At 40.3% G+C, this 19,943-nt stretch overlaps 1 protein-coding gene across 6 annotated transcripts in view; it reads left to right on the forward strand.

Annotated features, from left to right (window-relative positions):
- MAP3K13 (mitogen-activated protein kinase kinase kinase 13) overlaps nt 1-19,813 on the forward strand; it is a 42,401-nt gene extending 22,588 nt beyond the window's left edge. For 5 of the 6 annotated variants that reach the window (XM_079976840.1, XM_079976842.1, XM_079976843.1 and 2 more), the window contains 13 exons: nt 919-1,102; nt 2,644-2,835; nt 2,955-3,113; nt 3,288-3,446; nt 4,199-4,307; nt 5,209-5,318; nt 5,885-6,001; nt 6,714-6,851; nt 7,838-8,549; nt 8,738-8,808; nt 13,000-13,056; nt 13,485-13,782; nt 14,559-19,813. In XM_079976840.1, the coding sequence (XP_079832966.1) occupies nt 919-1,102; nt 2,644-2,835; nt 2,955-3,113; nt 3,288-3,446; nt 4,199-4,307; nt 5,209-5,318; nt 5,885-6,001; nt 6,714-6,851; nt 7,838-8,549; nt 8,738-8,808; nt 13,000-13,056; nt 13,485-13,782; nt 14,559-14,660 (2,408 nt within the window). In that variant the 3' untranslated portion in view covers nt 14,661-19,813. The remainder of the gene's footprint in view (nt 1-918; nt 1,103-2,643; nt 2,836-2,954; nt 3,114-3,287; nt 3,447-4,198; nt 4,308-5,208; nt 5,319-5,884; nt 6,002-6,713; nt 6,852-7,837; nt 8,550-8,737; nt 8,809-12,999; nt 13,057-13,484; nt 13,783-14,558) is intronic. The other variant, XM_079976845.1, reaches the window with a different exon arrangement.
- The last annotated feature ends 130 nt before the right edge of the window (nt 19,814-19,943 follow it).

Below are 19,943 nucleotides of genomic sequence, written 5' to 3' on the forward strand. Positions count from 1 at the left end.
CCACCTATGCAGGGGGAGATTGACTGGCCGACACTGCCCTTGGTGGGCGGAGAGGAGTGCCAGGCTGGGCTGCACTGGGGTTGCTTACATGCTTCGCGCCCCCACATAAATTGTGCGCCCAGGGTCATGGCCCCCCAGCACCGCCTACACTATGCCCCTGATCTGGGGTATTATTTTTCTACCCTGGGATGGGAGGGGGGATGTGGGGATGACTGCATGCAAAATCTCTTCCTAGGTGTGGCAAGATCATATTCTTAGTTGCTCTTAATAATCTTTAAAGCAGGGATCCTCAAACCAGATCAAGAAACAATTAGTCTGAGCTCCTTAAAATGTGATTAAAGCAAAACAAATGTGCATTTGTTGTGCATGGAAAAGCTGTGCTTGTGGGGCTGATTTGTGGGGAAGAGCTCCATGTACAGTGGGAATGAATACTCAGAGCTTCTTTCATTAAATGAATGGGGCCCCTCCTATTTGTACAGAGCTGAAGTTGACTATCACTTGTGCTTTCAAATGTTTGGTGCCCCTTGTAGCATCACCCCTGAGCACCAAATGCAGTTTCAGAGTCAGATATCCCTTGCTTTACTGACTTCCAGTCTGGAAGCACTTCCGGTCCAAAGCACCTCTATAAGTAGAACATTTGGGATATTTAGGTTGAAGAAATACAGTGTGTGTCCTTCTATCTCAGTATCTTTATTATGCGAATGCTCATCTAGTTATTTCCTGGGAAGCTTAACAGCTAATGAAAGCACTAGTGCTTTTTCCCCTTTTAAAATACAATATTATCTAGATGTGAGCATTTTGCATGCTAGCAAAGTTCAACAGGGCATCAGACTACAAAGGCACTAACTGGTTGATTACTCTGAGGCTTGACAAAAGGTAGCTATAGCAGTCAGAATAACAATGCTTGTTTCTTATCAGATACATGGGAAGTTCCTTTTGAGGAGATTTCTGAACTTCAGTGGTTGGGCAGTGGAGCGCAGGGAGCTGTTTTCTTAGGGAAATTCAGAGCAGAGGAGGTGGCCATCAAGAAAGTGAGAGAACAGAGTGAAACGGATATCAAACACTTGAGGAAGTTGAAGCATCCTAACATCATTGCTTTCAAGTAGGTCATACTTTGATTATCTTGACTCTAGAATAATGTTGTTTTTTTGGACTCATATGCTATATCTCTTCATGTCCTGCTAAATTGTATTGTGGGTGGCACTGTGGTCTAAACCACTGAGCCTCTTGAGCTTGCCAATTCAAAGGTCCACGGTTTGAATCTGCGCAGTGGGGTGAGCTGCCCCAGCTTCTGCCGACCTAGCAGTTCAAAAGCATACCAGTGCAAGTAGATAAATAGGTACCGCTGTGGTGGAAAGGTAAATGGCGTTTCTGTGCACTCTGGCACTCATTGCGGTGTCCCATTGTGCCAGAAGCAGTTTAGTCATGCTGGCTACATGACCTGGAAAGCTGTCTATGGACAGACACTGGCTCCCTTGGCCTGAAAAACGAGATGAGCGCTGCACCCCATAGTCGCCTTTAACTTAACCGTCAGTGGTCCTTTACCTTTTACCTTTACTTTAAACTGTGTTCAGGTTACAATGGACTCCTTCTGTCCTCTAAACAGTAGTTCTAGCTGGAAAATCTCAACTTCAAGATTATTTCTTTAGCCATGCCTGCTGATGGTAAAACAGAATCCTTATATTAATTTACTATCCTCAGATGATCAGATATTGGTGAGTGAACAAGCCGGCAAGTGTCACTTAGTATTAAACCAGCTTTAAACTAAGGCTTCATATCCTTGCTTGTTTGGAAGCCATTAGCCATAGTTTCCCAGTATATAAATGGAAACCGTAGCAAACTGAAACTTCCTGGCTTGTTTCCAGTTCATATGAAGGGAGGAACAAAGTTGCTGTTTATGGATGTATGTTTATGGATGCATGGTACAGTGGTAACTCTGGTTGCAGAAGGGATCTGTTCCAGAGGTCCAGCCGGATCCCTAGGTTTTCGCAACCAGAGAGACCACTTCTGCGCATGCACGTGTGGCAAAAACCCGGAAATATACTTCCGGTTTTGCCGGTTATGTATCCCAAAGTTTACATAACCGGAGGGATACGTAAGTGGAGGTATGATTGTAGTTGGATAACATGCTTTGTATTCTGTGGAAGCCCAAGTTCTTCCCAATCCATTATTGCAGCAATTTAAAATTTTTTATTTCCCACTCCTTTCTTTGTGAAAACTTTATTGTTATGTGTGGAAAGAGTTTTAATGTGAGTTAATTCAGCAGCATTTCATCCTCCTTATTCTGCCCCAAGACCCTGAATAATAATCAACGCTACCTCATGAAATTCAATTTTAGAATGAAATAGAATGTTTAGAATGAAATAGCTCTGGGAAGACATTTCATTATTCCACTTACTATTCTGGTACATATATGACCAATTAATTGGTGGATAAAGTGAAAATAATGTGAATTTATTTGAAGGATAGAATATGAATATGAATAAATTGAAAGAAAGAGTGATTTGGTGTCAAAGATGAGAAATACTTTTACTGTCCAGGAGAATTAGCAATGGACAGCACTTTTCATTTTGTTTCACTTGCATGTTCTCATTATTATAAATGTTGCTGTTGTTTTTAATCTATAGTTCTTTTTTATGCCAGGGGCGTTTGTACTCAGGCACCGTGCTACTGTATAATAATGGAGTACTGTGCTCATGGACAGCTGTATGAAGTGTTGCGAGCCGGTAGGAAGGTCACACCTCGCCTGCTTGTGGACTGGTCAACAGGGATTGCTAGTGGAATGAACTATTTACATCTTCATAAAATCATCCACAGAGACCTCAAGTCACCCAAGTGAGTTGTTGGCATGTGGGGAGTGTAAGACAAAAAATGAGATTTGACCTAAATTGTGGTTGTGAGTTGGAATTACATTCAAACTTTATTCCCCGTTTCCCCCCTTTTTTTCTTTTCAGTGTATTAGTTACTCACAATGATACAGTAAAAATTTCAGATTTTGGTACTTCTAAAGAACTCAGCGATAAGAGTACAAAAATGTCCTTTGCAGGGACTGTAGCTTGGATGGCGCCAGAGGTGATTCGCAATGAACCTGTCTCTGAAAAGGTGGATATTTGGTGAGTAATGCATTAATAAGTACTTGTCAGCTTCAGTGTTTCCAACAGAACTTCTGAGACAAACTATGTTCTCATGACTTAGCATCACTAACAGCTTTGCTTTAGAAGATCTGAGCCTTAACCCCCTTGTTATATACAATTTTTCTGATTTCTCTCTCTCTCATTTTCTATCAGGTCATTTGGAGTAGTTTTGTGGGAGCTTCTCACTGGAGAGATTCCATATAAGGATGTCGACTCCTCAGCCATCATCTGGGGGGTAGGCAGTAATAGCTTGCACCTTCCTGTGCCCTCCACTTGCCCAGATGGATTCAAGATCCTTATGAAGCAAACCTGGTAAGGGTTGTTCTGTCCACACTGAGCCCAGCTGGTATGGTGCATACTCCTCTTCCACCCCCAGTACAAAACGCCACAGTATGCCCACAAAATGAGAGTGAAGGGTGAGATCTCTGTCTGCACCGACTAGTAAGATACTGGCATTAACACTGTGATACTACAGTCTGTTCTTTTGTAAAGCACAGTTTAGAATAATACATTGGCTTGGGGGAAAACAACTTCTTCAAGTGTATGAACTGATATGAATGTGTTCTGATTGCCACAGACAGTAAGGTAATAAGTAGAAGCCATTCCTGCAAAGGAAGAATGGGGACACACTTCGAATATGCTCCTAATACTTCCTTTGTGACCATAATTCAGCACTTTTTTGAATTTGGTGCCCTTTTCTTTTTCCACCATAATTGGAAAGGAAGGGATGAGAAAGGAGAAGTAAGTGAAGATGCTTCTGAAATGGATATGTGGAAAATAACAAAGTGAGAGGATATAGTGTTCATATCTAGCTAATAATCTTTCTACATTAGTGTTACATTGAGGGTTTGGTTTGCCTTGCCAGATATGGGAGGGGGAATAAGGAAACTGACATTTATGTATTCCTGATTGCTACCTCCTTTGTTTTACTTTAGGGGGTGGTGGTATTCTAATAGGCAGTGAGAAAGGCCTATTTCAAATGAAACCATCAATTAAAATATTCCAAATTGCTTCTTAATTATGTTTGGATGTTCTCTCCTGTTTGTTTTTCTTTAATTTGTCAGGCAAAGCAAGCCGCGGAATCGGCCCTCTTTTCGACAGACACTTATGCACCTTGACATTGCATCTGCTGATGTGTTGGGTACCCCTCAAGAGACTTATTTCAAGTCTCAGGTAAATCTTTCTTTTCTAGCACCAGACTGTATCGTTGGCTTGCCATGTGTTCTTTAATAAGACTTGTATGGTAGGAATAGGAAGAGAAAAGCACAGGCATTCATTTATGAATCTCTTCCCATAATTCACCCCAAAGCGATTTACAATATAATAACAGAGTTGTAAATAAAAAGCAGTAAATAAAAAACAACAGCACATACATAAAATTAATTCCATTCCAAGCTAGATACCAGCTGGGATGAAGATTTTAAAAGGCTTGTTGAAAGAGCAATATATTTGGCAGGCATCTAGAAGATAATATAGAAGAATCCTGTGTGATGTACAGTTAGACAGAGTTCCAAATGGTAGGTGCTGTCACACAAAAGGCCTGATTCCAACATTGTACAGAACGGACCTCCTGATTGGATGGTGTCTGCAGGGTGCAGATTTTGTTCCAGTGAAGTATTAAAGTATTAAAGTAAAGCATTTTACTGACGTGATCAAGATGTCTACAAGTGCAAATCCGTAGGAATTGTGGTGTGAAATCTAAAGCCAAATAAATAGTTGTTATTATATTTCCATGAGTATTGCATACTCTCCATGTAGTCTTGGGCCTGAAAAGCAGTTGGCTACAGATTTGAGAAGAAATTGAGCTGTTCATAGGTTTGAAATGGCAATCAGTTTTATAGGCTAGGAGAGATTTGCAATACACGTCTGTACTTAATGTTAGAATTTCAGCTAAAAAGATGAGTCCCTGGTCAAGCCTGGTGATCAGATAGCTTTGCAGCCTCCTACCACAAAAGTACTATTGGAATAAAGAAGCTTGGGTTTCTTTTTAATATGTTAAAGTAGTGCAACCCTTTATTGTGCAGTTGTCACTGCCATGAGTTATGCTGTGTATCCATCTAAATTGCTTTGGCAGGCTGAATGGAGAGAAGAAGTGAAGAAGCACTTTGAGAAGATTAAAAGTGAAGGAACTTGCATACACCGGTTAGATGAAGAACTTATTCGTCGCAGAAGAGAAGAACTCAGGTCTGTTGACTTTCAGTGCGTGAGAAGAGCTTTGCTAATGCAGATAAATTAACTATCCTGTTTCCACCAAGAGACTGCCAGATATTTCTGGGAAGAATGCAAACAGGACATTCAGTCTGCCTCTGACCCTGGATGTTCTATTTAGCTATCATAGCTAATAGCTGTCAATAGTTTTATCTGTCAGTAATTTGTCTAATTTCTTTTTAAGGAGATAAGCATCCTGTTGCAGGAAATTCCTTATGTTAACTATGCACTGCATAAAGAAATAACTTTTGTTTGTTTGTCCTGAATTTACTGCCAATCTCTTATCCTGGGTGACCCTGAATTATAGCAGAAGGATCTTAACAGAGTTCTCTTTAGTGAGTGCTTCATTCATATTTAAACTCTGATTTTGGTTTTATTACATTCAGATACTTTCATCATTTGCTTATCTTGGAAGTGGTAGATGAGATGTTTAATTGAGAATAATTCTGCATAAGTACATCTATTAAGCTTCCCTTTTGCCTGTACAAATTGTCCCTTGGAGGAAAAGCCACTCACCTGTAGCTCTCCTTTCTTTTTCATAGGCATGCCTTGGACATTCGTGAACATTATGAGAGAAAACTGGAGAGAGCCAATAATTTGTACATGGAGCTCAGTGCCATCATGTTACAGCTGGAGGTTCGAGAAAAGGAGCTCATCAAGTACGCTCATCCACATAGATGTACCTTGTAGCCATGCAGATGACATAATTAGAAGCAGGGATTCATAGGTTTTCTGATTGTTCTAGATTAAAACAACAACCCCATAATGATCTGTTTCGAGATCTGGATGACAAACAAGCGTAATTTGCTTCAATGGCAGGAAATTGTGTTCTCTTTGTGTTTCCCTTACATAGTGCAAGAGAACAATTGCCATTCCTTAGTATTAATTTTTTCCATGGATCTGCTCCAGACACTTCTTTTTCTAATCAAGATTGTTGTGGGGAAAGCTTCTTATTTTAGAACACAACACTTCTGTTGCACACTCATGTTTTTTTAATCTTGATATGAAACACAACCAGCACTTATGGTCACATTAGTTGTTGCCTACATCAGCATACTCCAACCTCTTCAGATGCAGATCCACCTTTAACCTAAACACACCAATTTTGTTTACCATATATTTGTTTGGTGGTAGTACTGCTGTTATTGCTTCCTTTAGATCAGGCTCTACCTAGTATTGGGCCCCATCTCCCAATTTAAGACAGTGGCCTAGAGAATAACTAGGTTCCTCTCCCAAATGCTGACATGAGCACTTGCGTGGACAACAGTTTGTAATATTTATTATTCTTTTGACTTGGGGAAATTGCAAATATACTAAAAAATTCATTTTATAATGAAAAGATTACAAATTTCATTTTTAATCCATGTGCAGGCGGGAGCAAGCTGTGGAAAAGAAATATCCTGGGACTTACAAGCGTCACCCAGTCCGACCAATAATCCATGCCAATGCAATGGAAAAATTGATGAAGAGGAGAGGAGTCTCGCACAAGCCTGGGGGCCAGACTAAACGGTGAGCCAAATAACAAAAACATGTTCAAAGGCTTTTCACAATTACGTGCATATATCTACAAAATGAGGAAGCCACATCTGCTAGGGTCAGCATCCATTATTGCACAAAATGACTGATTACTCAAGTGGCACTGACAAATCTTCTGGTGTGTAGCATCCTTGAATTAGACATTAATCTATAAGATGGGATATGTGTGTCCTTGATTATGATCACCAATAACATGGAAGTTTTAGTAATGTAGAGCAGGTGCAATTTAAGAGCGGAATGTTGAACCAAAGAGTTTTATCGGTGGTCATTTAGAGTACCCAATGCAGCTTTTATATCAGGGAGTGCGCTTTTAATATTAGCAAAATGGTCAGCTGATATTTGACCTGGATTAAATGTACTAAGGGGTTATCTAGACAGCTTTAATTCTGGAGACTGGTGTGGCATTTCAGCATTTTTGCTCCTTGCCATTTAGAATGAGTTCTTCAGTATGTACTGATCTGTTGATAGTGGGTAGTGTGGAACCACCACAGATATGAAAAATAAATGCCTACAAATCACAGCTGGGCTTTTGTAGGCAAGCATTTTTTTAAACCAGTGCTTTAGCATAATGCTACAGCTAATTCACATTGCTGCAAAACCTGTTGTTGCAAACTGGGAGTCATAGGATTTATTCTATGTTCACCTGAATTATTAAGCAAGCAGCATGGGGTGGGAATGCAGGTCTAATTTCCTTTTTTTAAGGCAAAAAGTCAAGAAGCCCACTGGATGTATGCATGCCTTTGGTTCACCTCAGTGCTTCCTTTGGTACCTGCCAATTCCGAATTTTATTTTTAGTTTACCCTATGTGACCTATAACAAAACTTGTGTTACTTCAGTGTCATCTGTCAATAGGCATGTTGACAAAAAATGAAGGAAATAATGTGAAAATCTCCATAGAGTGGAAGCTTGCATATGTTACTTCTAATAGAGAGCATGCTGGTTTTTGCATCCTTTCTCAGGCCTGACTTGCTGAAGATGGATGGCATATCCAGCACTGAAGTGGCTCCTAGTGGCTCTCCCCTTTCAGGAAGTCCAAAGATGTCAACCCTCAGTAACAAAGGACGTTACCGTAGCAAACCACGCCACCGGCGAGGAAACAGCAAAGGCAGCTACAATGATTTCACAGGGATCTTGAAAAATCAGTCAGCTCAAGATGACTTGGCCCATTCATCTCACCATCATCAGCACCATCCTCATCATCATGGGCATCACCCCCGAATGAACATCCATGGGCAGGACATAGCCAACTGTGCTAACAACCTTCGATATTTTGGCCCTGCTGCAGCCCTACGCAGTCCTCTTAGTAATCACGCCCAAAGGAGGATGTCTGGTTCTAGTCCTGACCTTATCTCTGCTGCTATGGAAGCTGATTCACGGAGAAATCTGGAGGAGAACGAGAATGGCGAGGGTGAGGCTAATCATTGGGAATGTTGTAAAGGAGATACATACAACCTTTGCCCACAGTGCAGAATGGGGACAAATACTGAAAATCAAGGACAGTCACTTGAGCCAGGGCTGGAGAAGTCTGAAGCACCATTGCATACAAATAAGCAATTTCCTGGAAATAATGAGGAAGGTGAATTCAGCAGCCACAGATCAGTGTCTTCTCTTGGCTCATCTCATCCTGCAAGTACTCCAGGACTGCCGGGTAAAACACGACCCATCCCAAAGGTAAGATCCCTCCAACCATCCTGGAAGCAATGGGCAGATTTACATTTTGCTGTTTTCTCATGCACCCTAAATTTCTTAGTTCTTTCTGTAGAATACTATCTTTGGAGACTTCCGTTCATGAAAGTTGCTCAGGTGGCTGTATGCTTGTAAATAAGTGGCAAATAACATTGCCTTTAATCTTCTACTAGAGTGGAGATGACTCTTCAGAAGAAGAAGAAGGGGAAGTAGATAGTGAAGTGGAATTCCCACGGAGACAGAGGTAGGACACTGAACTGCTCTATTTTTATCGTAATTGCTAAACAAAGGTTTGGTTTAACAAAAGGATGGGGAGTTAAAATTTTGGTGGGATGAGGAAGGGTTAATGGTTGGGTAATGTTCATGAGCTATGACAAAGGCAGGAGAGCAGAATTCTGGGGGGTGGAGATAATCTCAGTTTTTTCTCTCCTGCCTTGGCGAATCTGTCAGTTAAGTGGTTTTTCTTCCCATTTTCTTTTCTATTCTGTCCTTCTGTGTTTGCTTGTGTGCGCTTATTGTGAGCTGATTGTTTTTGTTGTGAACATTACCCCCCAATGAACCCTTCCTTATCCACCAAATCTACACGTCGGGTAAGACCAATCGTCCTTTTCATTGTAACATGATGAGAACTTAAGAGGGGTGACTGTAACATTATTTGTTATCCAGGTTCTTTGAACAGGGAAACTACCATAAAAAATTGCTTTAAAACTCTCTACCCATGTCACATTTATACTGAAAATGTCTAGATCTAATCATGATAATCATGAGATGCTGCTTCTAATGTGTTTCCCCCACAGTTTTTTCTGATATGCAAAAACACAAGAGACTTATCTACAAAAATCTGGAAAAATTGCTAGCACAATTAGTCATGATTCTTTCCTACATAAAAGGCATACACTACTTGCTTTTGGAAAGTAGGCAGGCTCTATGATTAAAAATTACTTTTTTTGTATATTTGTTTTTGACATTTGTAGTCTGCTTTTAAGTTTAAAGAAATTCCCAAATGAGGTAGCAAAGAATAAAAACATTCCAAACAGTTTGGGGGGGGGACTTTAAAAGCCTATGAAAATTAAAAGGTTTTTGCCTGGTGCTAAAACAACATTAAAGTAAGAAAGAAAAGAATAAAAACAACAATATCTAAAAAGAATACCTCCCTGAATGGTTAAAAAATAAATAAAACAGCTAAAAATATAAAACTGCAGAATAAAATCATTCCATATTAAAACCAAATTGCTTCATTTCAAAAGCCAGACCTGAGCCAGATTGCAATGGATCTAGATAATCAGTATTGTCTCAGGCTGTTTGGAGTTGAACAGCCACTACTCCCTCAAACATCTTACCCAAATAGTTATTTTCTGGACTGTGCCCGGATGTGTTCTGGGAAGAGGAGGGAGAATTCCTTAATTAATTGGTTAACTGTAGATATGGTTAAGTAGGGTTGAGATAAATTTCCATTCATCCTTGATATTATGGAATTTGCTGGTGATCAAGGCTCTATAATTATGTGCTCTGCAAAGTACTTCCTTTTGTCAGTCCTAAATCTTCCAACATTGGATTCTTCATTGGATTACTGAAGTTCCAGTGTTATGAAAGAAAGGAGAAAACGTCATCCACTTTCTACGTTCCATGTATAATTTTATATACTTCTATCATGTTCTTTCTTGCTCACCTTTTCTCTAAACTGAAAGGTTCCCTAATGTAACTTTTCCTCCAAGGGGAGTTGCTCCATTCTTCTAGTCATTTTGGCTACCTTTTTCTGAACCCCTTCTAGCTGTACCATTCCTGGTGAGATGACCAGAACTGTATACAGTATTCCAAATGAAGTCACAGCAAATATCTGTATGATAACATTGTGATATTGTGTCAGTTTTATTATCAATCCCTAGGGATCCCTACCATTTTTCACAGCTGTTGGACATGGGGTGATCTCTTCATCAAGCTGCCCCCTACAACTCCAAGGTCCCATTTTTGGTCAAGTCACCAACTGTTCAGACCCTATGAGAATATATTTAAAATTTGGGTGGGGAGGAATTGCCCCAATTCTAGCTTACATTGAATTGCATTTGCCATTTTATTGCCAATTCTCTGAGTTTGGAGAGATACTTCTGGAGCATTTCACAATCCCTTTTTGTTTTAATCCCTCTGAGCAATTTGGTATTATCAGCAAACTTGGCTACTTTACTCCTCACTCTTAATTCTAGATCTTTTATGAATAAGTTAAAAAGCACAGATCCCAATATCAATTCTTGGGGGACTCCACCATTTTTATCCCTCCATTGGGAGAACTCTCTGCTTCCTGTTACTTAACCAATTCTGATACACAAGAGAACCTCTCCTCTTATCCCATGACTTCTAAGCTTACTCAAGAATTTTTGGTGAGGTACTTTGCCAAAAGCTTTTTGAAAGTCCAGGTATGCTATATCTCAACTAGATCTCTCTATCTATATGCTGCTTGACACCCTCATAGAACTTTAATAGATTAGTGAGACAGTACTTACGCTTGTAGAAGGCATGCCGGTTCTGCTTCAGCAAGACTTGTTCTTTTCCATTCTTGGTAATTTTATCTTTAACAGTGTTTTCCACCAGTTTCCCCAGAAAATTGGCCTTTAATTTCCAGTATCCCCACTGGATTGCTCTTTTAAAATTGGGGTTACATTGGCCACTCTCCAGTTTTCTGGCATGGAGGCTGATCTTAGGAACAAGTTACATATTTCCGTTTGAAGTGATTTCACATTTGACTTCTTCAAAAACTCTCAGATGGATGCCATTCGACAGTTTTTATTTTGGTGGTTCCAGAATAGTCATAAACTAGCACTGTCTTTTCACTCCTGTACATTGATTCTTTCTATTGTAGAGTCTAACTGGATTTACCTGTAACTGAACCTGAAACCATTTCTTCCAGGAAAACTCATAGGGAGCAGAAAAACTTTAGTGAGTGGTGTGGATGCTTGGCTCTTGGTTGCCCACAGCTTCTCCTCTTTGAATTGCCCCTTGAGTTTTTACCCTGGGGGTAGGGGAGAAAAGGCTGTTACATGCCACCTCCATCATTTCTGCTTTGAACCAAAGTGAGAATTCCTACCCTGTTGCAATCAAAGTGGTGTGGTCATGCCACCTACCTGTATGTGTCCTGGGTTTTTGCACTTCAAGGCAAAGGGCTCTTCATCTTGGGTTTGAATGGCCAGGATTTTTTGGCTGTTTTTTCTAGTGTGATGACCAAATTTCTTACCTGTTTCTTAGCATTCTTGATAATTTTCACAGGTTTTCTTTCGATTGCTGAGTCAAGTCTTGGCAAAGGGACAAACTAGAGTGATGCTGAATATATTTGTGCCACCAAGAATATGTATTTATTTATCTCTCTCTCTCCCAGAAAGACTAGTGGGGGGAGGGATCTGTCTGTGGAATCACAACATTCTACATTTCTTCATTGGTTGCCACTGGCAGTGGATGGGTGGGGGGGAGAAAAATATTATGATGTTAAGACATAGTTAAGTTTTATTAAATGTGTTTAAGGTGTTAAAGGCAGATCAGCTTGTTTGGCCCCAAAATTGCACACCCTTATTTTCCTGTAAAATATATCAGCTCATATAAGTACTTTTGGGGAGAAGTAGAATTCACTTAGTAAGATGCTTCAGATCTCCATCTTCATTTTGACTGTTAGTTTTAGCTACATCTCTGCAAGGTGATTTTTGCTTTGCATTAATGAAACTGTCATCACCTTGCAGTGCTCTCTAGGGAATCCTCTCCCACGTTGGCTCTCTCAACTTCAGAAGCTGCCTCCTGTTAGTTTGAATAAATGATTGGTAGTCCCCTCCCCCCCCCCCACATAGTTCCCTAAAACAATATTTTCAGATCTTATTGCATAAGAAAATGCTGAATTTGTAACCTGCTGTTCAGTGCCAAAGGCAATATAGGACTTAAAATGACAACAAAATAGGGCTACATTACATATATCAACCTATTTACTAGGAGAACCAGTAGGCTAAATTAAGACTCGGTATGAATTTTAGGATTAAGATAAAAATAAGAAATGAAGCCTCAGATTTAGCAACCTGGAGGCTTTCTTATTAAAAATGTTTTTAATGGATTTGTCTCTGGTGTCTCAGTACTATAGTCATTTTAACCTAACTTAGAGTGCAATCTAAGAGAGCATCACAACAGCTATATATGATATACTAGATGTCTCCCTGTGATGGCAGCAAGGAGAGGACAAAAAGGGATAATTCTGGAGGCAAGTTGATCCTTCACTGGACATGTCCCTGGACAATGGGAAGAGTACACCAGCCATGGGGCTGTTGTACCCATTTCCTCTTCCATGGGAACCAATCAGAGGAATTTTTTCGTTTAGAATAAACATGAGTAAGGGAAGGGGACTTGATAGAGGTGTATAAAATTATGCATGGATAGAGAAGTTCTTCTCCCTCTCTCGTAATACTAGAACCCGAGGTCATCCAATGAAGCTGAATGTTGGAAGATTCAGGACAGACAAAAGGAGGTACAGCACTTAATTAAACTGTGGAATTCATCATTACACGAAACGGCAATGGCCACCATTGTGGACAGCCTTGAGAAAGATTGGGCAGATTCACAAAGGATAAGGCTATCAGTTGCCACTCATGATAGCTATGTACTACCTTAGTATCAGAGGCAAGATTTCTTTGAACACCAGTTGCTCGGGGTCATGAGTGGGAGAGGGTCATTGTACTGATTGTGGGCTTCACATAAGCATCTGGTTGGCCACTGTGAGGATAGTATTTTGGACTAGGTGGGCCTCTGGTTTGATCCACCAAGGCTGTTCTTCATGTATCTTTAGGAATGGACTTGGCCTTCTTCTCATCCTTGTTTGTAATACCCTGCTCATTAGATCAAGTGCTTGCAGCCTTTGAATCAAATCAAACCCATTAATGTTTTATGGATTTGCAGGCCTCATCGTTGCATTAGCAGCTGCCAGTCTTACTCGACCTTCAGCTCTGAGAACCTCTCTGTGTCTGATGGAGAGGAGGGCAATACCAGTGACCATTCCAACAGCCCAGACGAGCTGGCCAACAGGCGTAAAGATCAACGGGCTGAGAAGCTGGATGAGATGTTGTCACAGACTCCAGAAATCCCCATTGAGATATCTACCCAGTCTGATGGCCTTTCAGATAAGGAGAGTGCTGTACGCAGGGTGAAAACACAGATGTCACTTGGCAAGTTATGTCCAGAGGAACGTGGCTATGAGGTCAGTAACACTCTCTTCATTGCTTGAAGTTAAAATATTAATTAGATGCTTGGAAACTAGGGCTGTTGAATAAATACATTGCAAGGTTTCCAACTGGAGCTCTGCTAGCCTTTGCTTTCGCTATCAGTTTTTTCTTACATCATTCTATTTTTATTTGATGTCCCATTGTTTTACTTCTCCCCAGTGTTTTAGTTCATTGAGAAGACAGGAAGCCTTTTCAGGGTTCAGCTGTGCCAGTTCCCTCAAGTGCCAACTTGACAAATAGCTTTATTTACTCCACACTAATGAAAGATTAAAACCAAAGTTAATCTGTGTGGGATTGTATATTTGCATGCTTTCCCATGGGTTTAAAAGAATTTTTACAGAAACAAAACTAGGTACATCAAGCTTTTGGGGCAAAATCACTTTAAAAATGCAATTTTTGAGCTATTTTTATGCAAAAACGGCACTGCTGACATGGGCTACCATACGTTCCAATTTTCATGGACATTTTCCCGATTTCCGCCCAGACTTCTGCCGACTGCAGTATTCTGGATATGTCCGGGGAAATCTGTACATATGGCAACCCTAGTATATAAGGACATGGCCAGAATCACGTCAGGAATTTTGTGGCTCAGTAATCTATTGCATGCATCAGATTCCCAGAAAACGAAAGGCTGAGCTGCACATTCAGATGCGCTTTCGCTTTTTTTTGAGATGGACCAGGGACGATTCTGTCTACAGATAAAATGCCAATAAATTATTTTAAAAGTTGTTCCCTTGGATTTGTGATGCAGAATCCTGGAGAGTTTGGAGAATCAGGTGGTGACTCTTCAGATGCAGAATGCTCTGATGCAACAGTGAGGACCAGTAAAGCCTGCAGCTCTGCAACTTGGTAAAGATGTATCTCTTCCCTCCTTCAGTCGTTTGATCAACTGGCATTTTGATTCCCCCAAGAATCCCCTCTTCATTCCTCTGAGAAGCTGCATCTCCACCCCATCACCCAGATGATCTGCAATAACTTGAATCTTTGGAGAAATGTTCTGATGAATTGGTTTCTCGGTGAGCATTTCAATCACGAATGGCAGGGATGTATTTTATTGAATAATGAGCTATTGTATCATATTTTTGGCATTTTAACACTTTTTACTCTGAAGAGTGAACTGTATCCATAGACAAAATAATTGATTGCAGAAAGAAGTTCAGAAGACTAGCCTATGAAGGACAACAATCTTTTTGAGTCTTAGACAGCATGCATAAGGCTAGGATCTGATACTACTTTTGACATGGGACCAGGCCATGCGGTTCTGAAAGACCAGAAATGAAGGAAGTTAACTCAATGACTTGATCACATCCAGTGAAGCAGTGGATCAGGTAAACTGTGAACAAATGCCATCAGTGTAACCAGCGTAACTTTTTCAATAGGAACTTGTTCACATTCCTGGAAAGGTGTATCTTGAGTCACTGCTCCCCTAGCATGTGAGAGTGGGAACTAATTGTGTTTTTAAATTGGCATTTGGTTGGTTGTGACATCCTGCTGCTGTATTCTAGCCTCAGCCTCTCCAGCATTTTCCAGCATCACTATGCCACTGTGAGATCAGGAGACACAGCATGGAGTGGCTGATGAATAGAGAGAAATTGAGATGCTGTTTTTCTAAGTTACCTTCCTCTCCATTCCAACCTGCCTTTTGTTTGCTTCCTTCAATGAAAAATGAATCGATCAAATTAGTGAAGATCAAGAACTCACAAGCCATGGAAAAGCACATTCTGTACATCCTGAGGACTATCCTGAAGGAAGAAACTGGAAATTTTCCTACTATAGGTTGAACACCATAAGGGAGTATTGTACTTGGATGAAGCCAAGGGAATAGTCTGGCCTGAACCAAACAAGTGGCCTCTGCTTGTTTAGTGGTGTGACTGGTGGAAAGTAACATTGAAATGTGATCATGAGTAGAGAATGCCCTTCATCTTGGGTCTGAGGGAGCCTAAGCCATATTTTCATATTGATGGATTTTGGATTGGAGAGGGTCCAAGACTATTGCCTTTCCTATTTGAATGGTATCCCACTTTCCTTCTGCAATACCTCATTTTTCCTGAGCAACTTCCTGAGGTTTATAACCATGGCTCCTTTAACTGATATATCCAACGGAAGCAAAACAAAAACACTAAAATGTTCTATTTTGGTTTTATAGCCAAAGTTCTGCCAGTAATTTTGGCTGTGCCCTCAATTTGTTTCTAGTTCATTCAGGGAAGAACAGTTCATTGTCTTGAGTATAAAATTGTATCCTAGCAGTTTCCATATTTATAGTAGTCAGTAGCAGTTGCACCCCGCACTCTCCACCCCCAAAATGAAGGGCAAAGATGGGTTGCATGCTGTTTGTTTACATTTGATTTGATTTTTTTTTTAATTGTCTAGTGGCAAAATGAAGGGAAATTCTTTACTTATACAGAGAGCAGTATTGTATGAGTTAAATTATTCCATATTTTAAAATTATGTAGCTGGACTACATGAATCTTAAGTTATGTCATTATTTATTTTAATTTCTATAGATTAAAGGCAGGGTTTATTGTAGCACAACATATTGGTGGTCCCTGTTCAGTTGCTTCATGGCTACTTATCCCAGGAGGAGGAGGAGCCAAGGTGTTTTCTTAATGTTGTGACCTAATAATGTGTTATAGGCCATGCTTATCTTGCTGGCTGCAGCAGCCTACCGACACTAGGATGGGGAGTAGACCCGTACAAGCAAATTAAAGCAGTCCTGAGCTGCATGTGCATGGAGTGTGACATGGTTAGGATGCAGATCTAAGACCTCTTGGCATGCTTTAGCCTCTCAGCTGCAGTCCTAAACATTGTGATATATCGGAATGAAACAAGAACAACAAAAAAGCAAATAAGCCCTGTTCACTTGAAATTGAACAAGAATTCCTTAAGCTTAATATGCTTACACTAAACTGATCTGAGCTGTGCCCACTCTGAAGGAAATTCTGTCTGGTCACTTGTACTCCTTGGCAAGCTTAAGAGTGAATTACTTTTATTGCGGGGGGGGGGGGGCACAGATGCTGTTTATTCCACACTTCAATAAATACCATTCCATTGGTGTATGGACCAAGCTGTTGGGGAAGCAGCACAATATTGCTCCTGTAAAGTCCACCACAGACACCTAGCTTGGTGCTTCTTCTGGGAAGCATGTCTTTCTTGGCATGATCCAAACTATCAGTACAACTACCTAGCAGCCTTTGTTTCTCCTTTGAGTTTCACCACATTCTTCCTGGCCCCTGTGGACAATTACTTTGCTTTGCTTTTACTCTTCTCCTTTCTTTGGCAATCACTCGTAGCCGAGTAAGATTGTCTTCCATTAATATGGTCTTAACACTGTGTCCGTAGTGTGCTATTACTAACACTCTCATGTTCATGGGTACCTTTGAGTACTGTTGTTTGGATGATCTCTGAATTGGAAACTGTCTGCTTTACTAATGGAATAAGACAATTTGGCAATAAAGACACTCTTTCTCCCCCCCCCCAGCTCAGCCCAGCATAAAGACTCCAGTTTAACAGCTGGTAGCTCACTTCATAGCCCAGTTAGCTGACTATGCTCTTGAAAAGTTCATTTTTCGCAATAAGACAAAGTGGGGGATGGTGTCAAGAATGACAAGTAGCTGCATGATGCTTTCCCCATATGAAGCACTTGGTATTGTTAGCCCACTGTGGTCTTCATCTCTTTTCTAGGGCAAGAAGCATTTGTATGAAATGCCTCAGATATATAATGTAGAACTGTCAGCTTTAAAGCATAACTTCTCAGGGTCTTGGGCAAAGGAAAGTCCTGTGATCTTTTAATTAGAGGTATTGAGCCTGGAGTCTTAGGCATTCAACGTATGTGCTCTTGCACTGAAGTACAACCTCTCCCCAGAGTCTTTAACATTAGTGAAAATGTGTCTGATTTAATGGCCTCTTGTGTCTGTTATTGGTTGTTTCTTTTGGTATTTGCACACAGCCTGCATCTGTAGATGTCATCCTGCAGTTATAGTATGTTGAAGGAATATGTAAAGGTTTAAGGAAAATTCATTAAGTTATGACAACCGGGGTCTCAAAGGACATGCTCTCTCCTCATAAATGTGTGTGTCCTGTGCTTTCCTTTCCATTTTAAAAAATCCAGTTTTGCTTTGATCCCCAAAGAGCTGTTGAAATAAAGGGGCATTCATTTAAGGCAGCTAGTAAATTGGTGGTTATGAAAATCAGGTGTTAACAACTAGCAACTTGTGCTTTGGTGTGTCTAATACTTAATTGTAGAATATTCAAAACTGGTATTTGTGATTTGTGCCATTGAGAGAATTCTTCCAGAGCCATTTCCTCTTTCTTCAATTAAATTGAACAGGTTTTGCTCAACTGAAAGTCATTTTTAAAAGAGCTGAAAATGTAATCAGAAATAAGATTAATCATCTCATATTTTCCCCATGCCATTATACCTTTTGTTATCAGCTCTCAACTTTTGGGTACTCTTAAATGCACAAATATTTTTTTGTAAATTTAGACAATTCTAGCAAATTTCAGGACTGGAGAGAGATCCAAGAGAGAGGAAAATCAAGCTAAGCCACCCAAGTTTTCTAAGTTAGAGAGCTGTGATATTGTTTATATAGTGAACTGAGGGCTGGGCTATATGTTATGACCACCAGGATAATGGCTGAAAATACCAGACCAGTGCTGTGTTTCTCCCTAGTGTTGCAATGTCTAGGGGCACTCACCACATGATACAGCATCCTCATATTGTGAGTTTCCTAGTCCACACTCCATGTAATTGCCACTGCTGGGAACAGAGCATCTCATGTGATCATGCTGTTTCATGCAGGGAGGGGCCGAATTTGCCCCAGTGACGCCATAGCATATAGCCTGGCCCTACGCAGAGACATGGTCTTGTACTATTGTATTACAAAAATGCTGTAAATGTTGTGCCTCAAAAAGATAGACTTACTAACCCTAGAATATGGATGGTGAATTGTGCTCCAAAATTATATTGGTTTAACAGAGGTGAGATTTTAAATGGTTGGTGTTCTCTTAGAGTATGCAGGTTATGTTTTTAAGTCTCTCTCTTAAATGTGAGGTGGAAACAGACTCTCAGGTATTTGTGTGACTCTGGGCTCTAAAAAGCCTGTTTTGTTCTGTAGGTCTAATAAAAGGTACTGACTATATACCTACTTTCTTCTCTGGGAACAACACTCCAAAGCATTAAATATTAAGACACAGACAAAACTATGGTAGCTGGAAATACTAGTACAGAGAAATACACACTTTAATTGTCCTTTTCCCTAGAAAGCAGTGTCAAGTTTACTGGCAGAAAGGGGTAGGTAGCCACCATGCTTCTTCCACACATTACGTTGCTTTTGTGTTCAAGGAGCAAGCAGCACCAGAAATGCTTTCTTGGCACCAACAAAACAGTGCATTTTTGTTGTAGGGTAGGAAAGTAGTTCAGTCTTTGTGTAAACACGCTGTTAGCATCTTAGGGGTGTCAGTGGAATGGATGGCCTTGTGCTGCAGAGTCTAGATTTAGTTCTTAGAACAAAGTTCCCTTTAACTGAAAGCCATAAACCCAACAAATCATGTCATCCAGATTATGAGACAGTATTGCCATGTGTGCAATCCTCAGTGATTAACCTTTTGGCTGTGTTTTTACTATTCTGTGCCAATGGCATTACAACATTATAACTGCCTGATTAAGGGTTTGCTAATAATGGGATAGCAATCTGCAGTATGTGTACAATAAGCAATGCAAACCAGAGAGAACTCAAGGCAAGTTGATTAGGTTTTAGTCACATCTCATAATGCATTCTTAACTACTGGGTGCAGCTATGGCACAATCAGTGTGGTGGCTAATGGGAGTTAATGGTTTTACATGTCATTTGAAACAATCATTTCATATGCTGTTTTTTTTCTCCCTACTCTATGGCTTCCTGAAGCAAACTTGATTTTTTTTGTTTTGTATTGAACAGTGTATAACAATTGGGAACAAGACTGACTATCAAAAACAGATGCATGGAATAAAAAGCCAGTGTACCTCAAGTGCTTATAGGCTCTTATGTCCTGTGCGACTGTAGCTGTGTGTATTACACCCAAAAGTGGGTGCTTTGGTCAATTGCCCACACACCACTGGATGCAGTTCTGTATTTCCAAAGACTGTTCTCTTTTCAGG

This window comes from Podarcis cretensis (genome assembly GCF_951804945.1).
Source record: "Podarcis cretensis genome assembly, chromosome: 5".
NCBI lineage: Eukaryota > Metazoa > Chordata > Lepidosauria > Squamata > Lacertidae > Podarcis > Podarcis cretensis.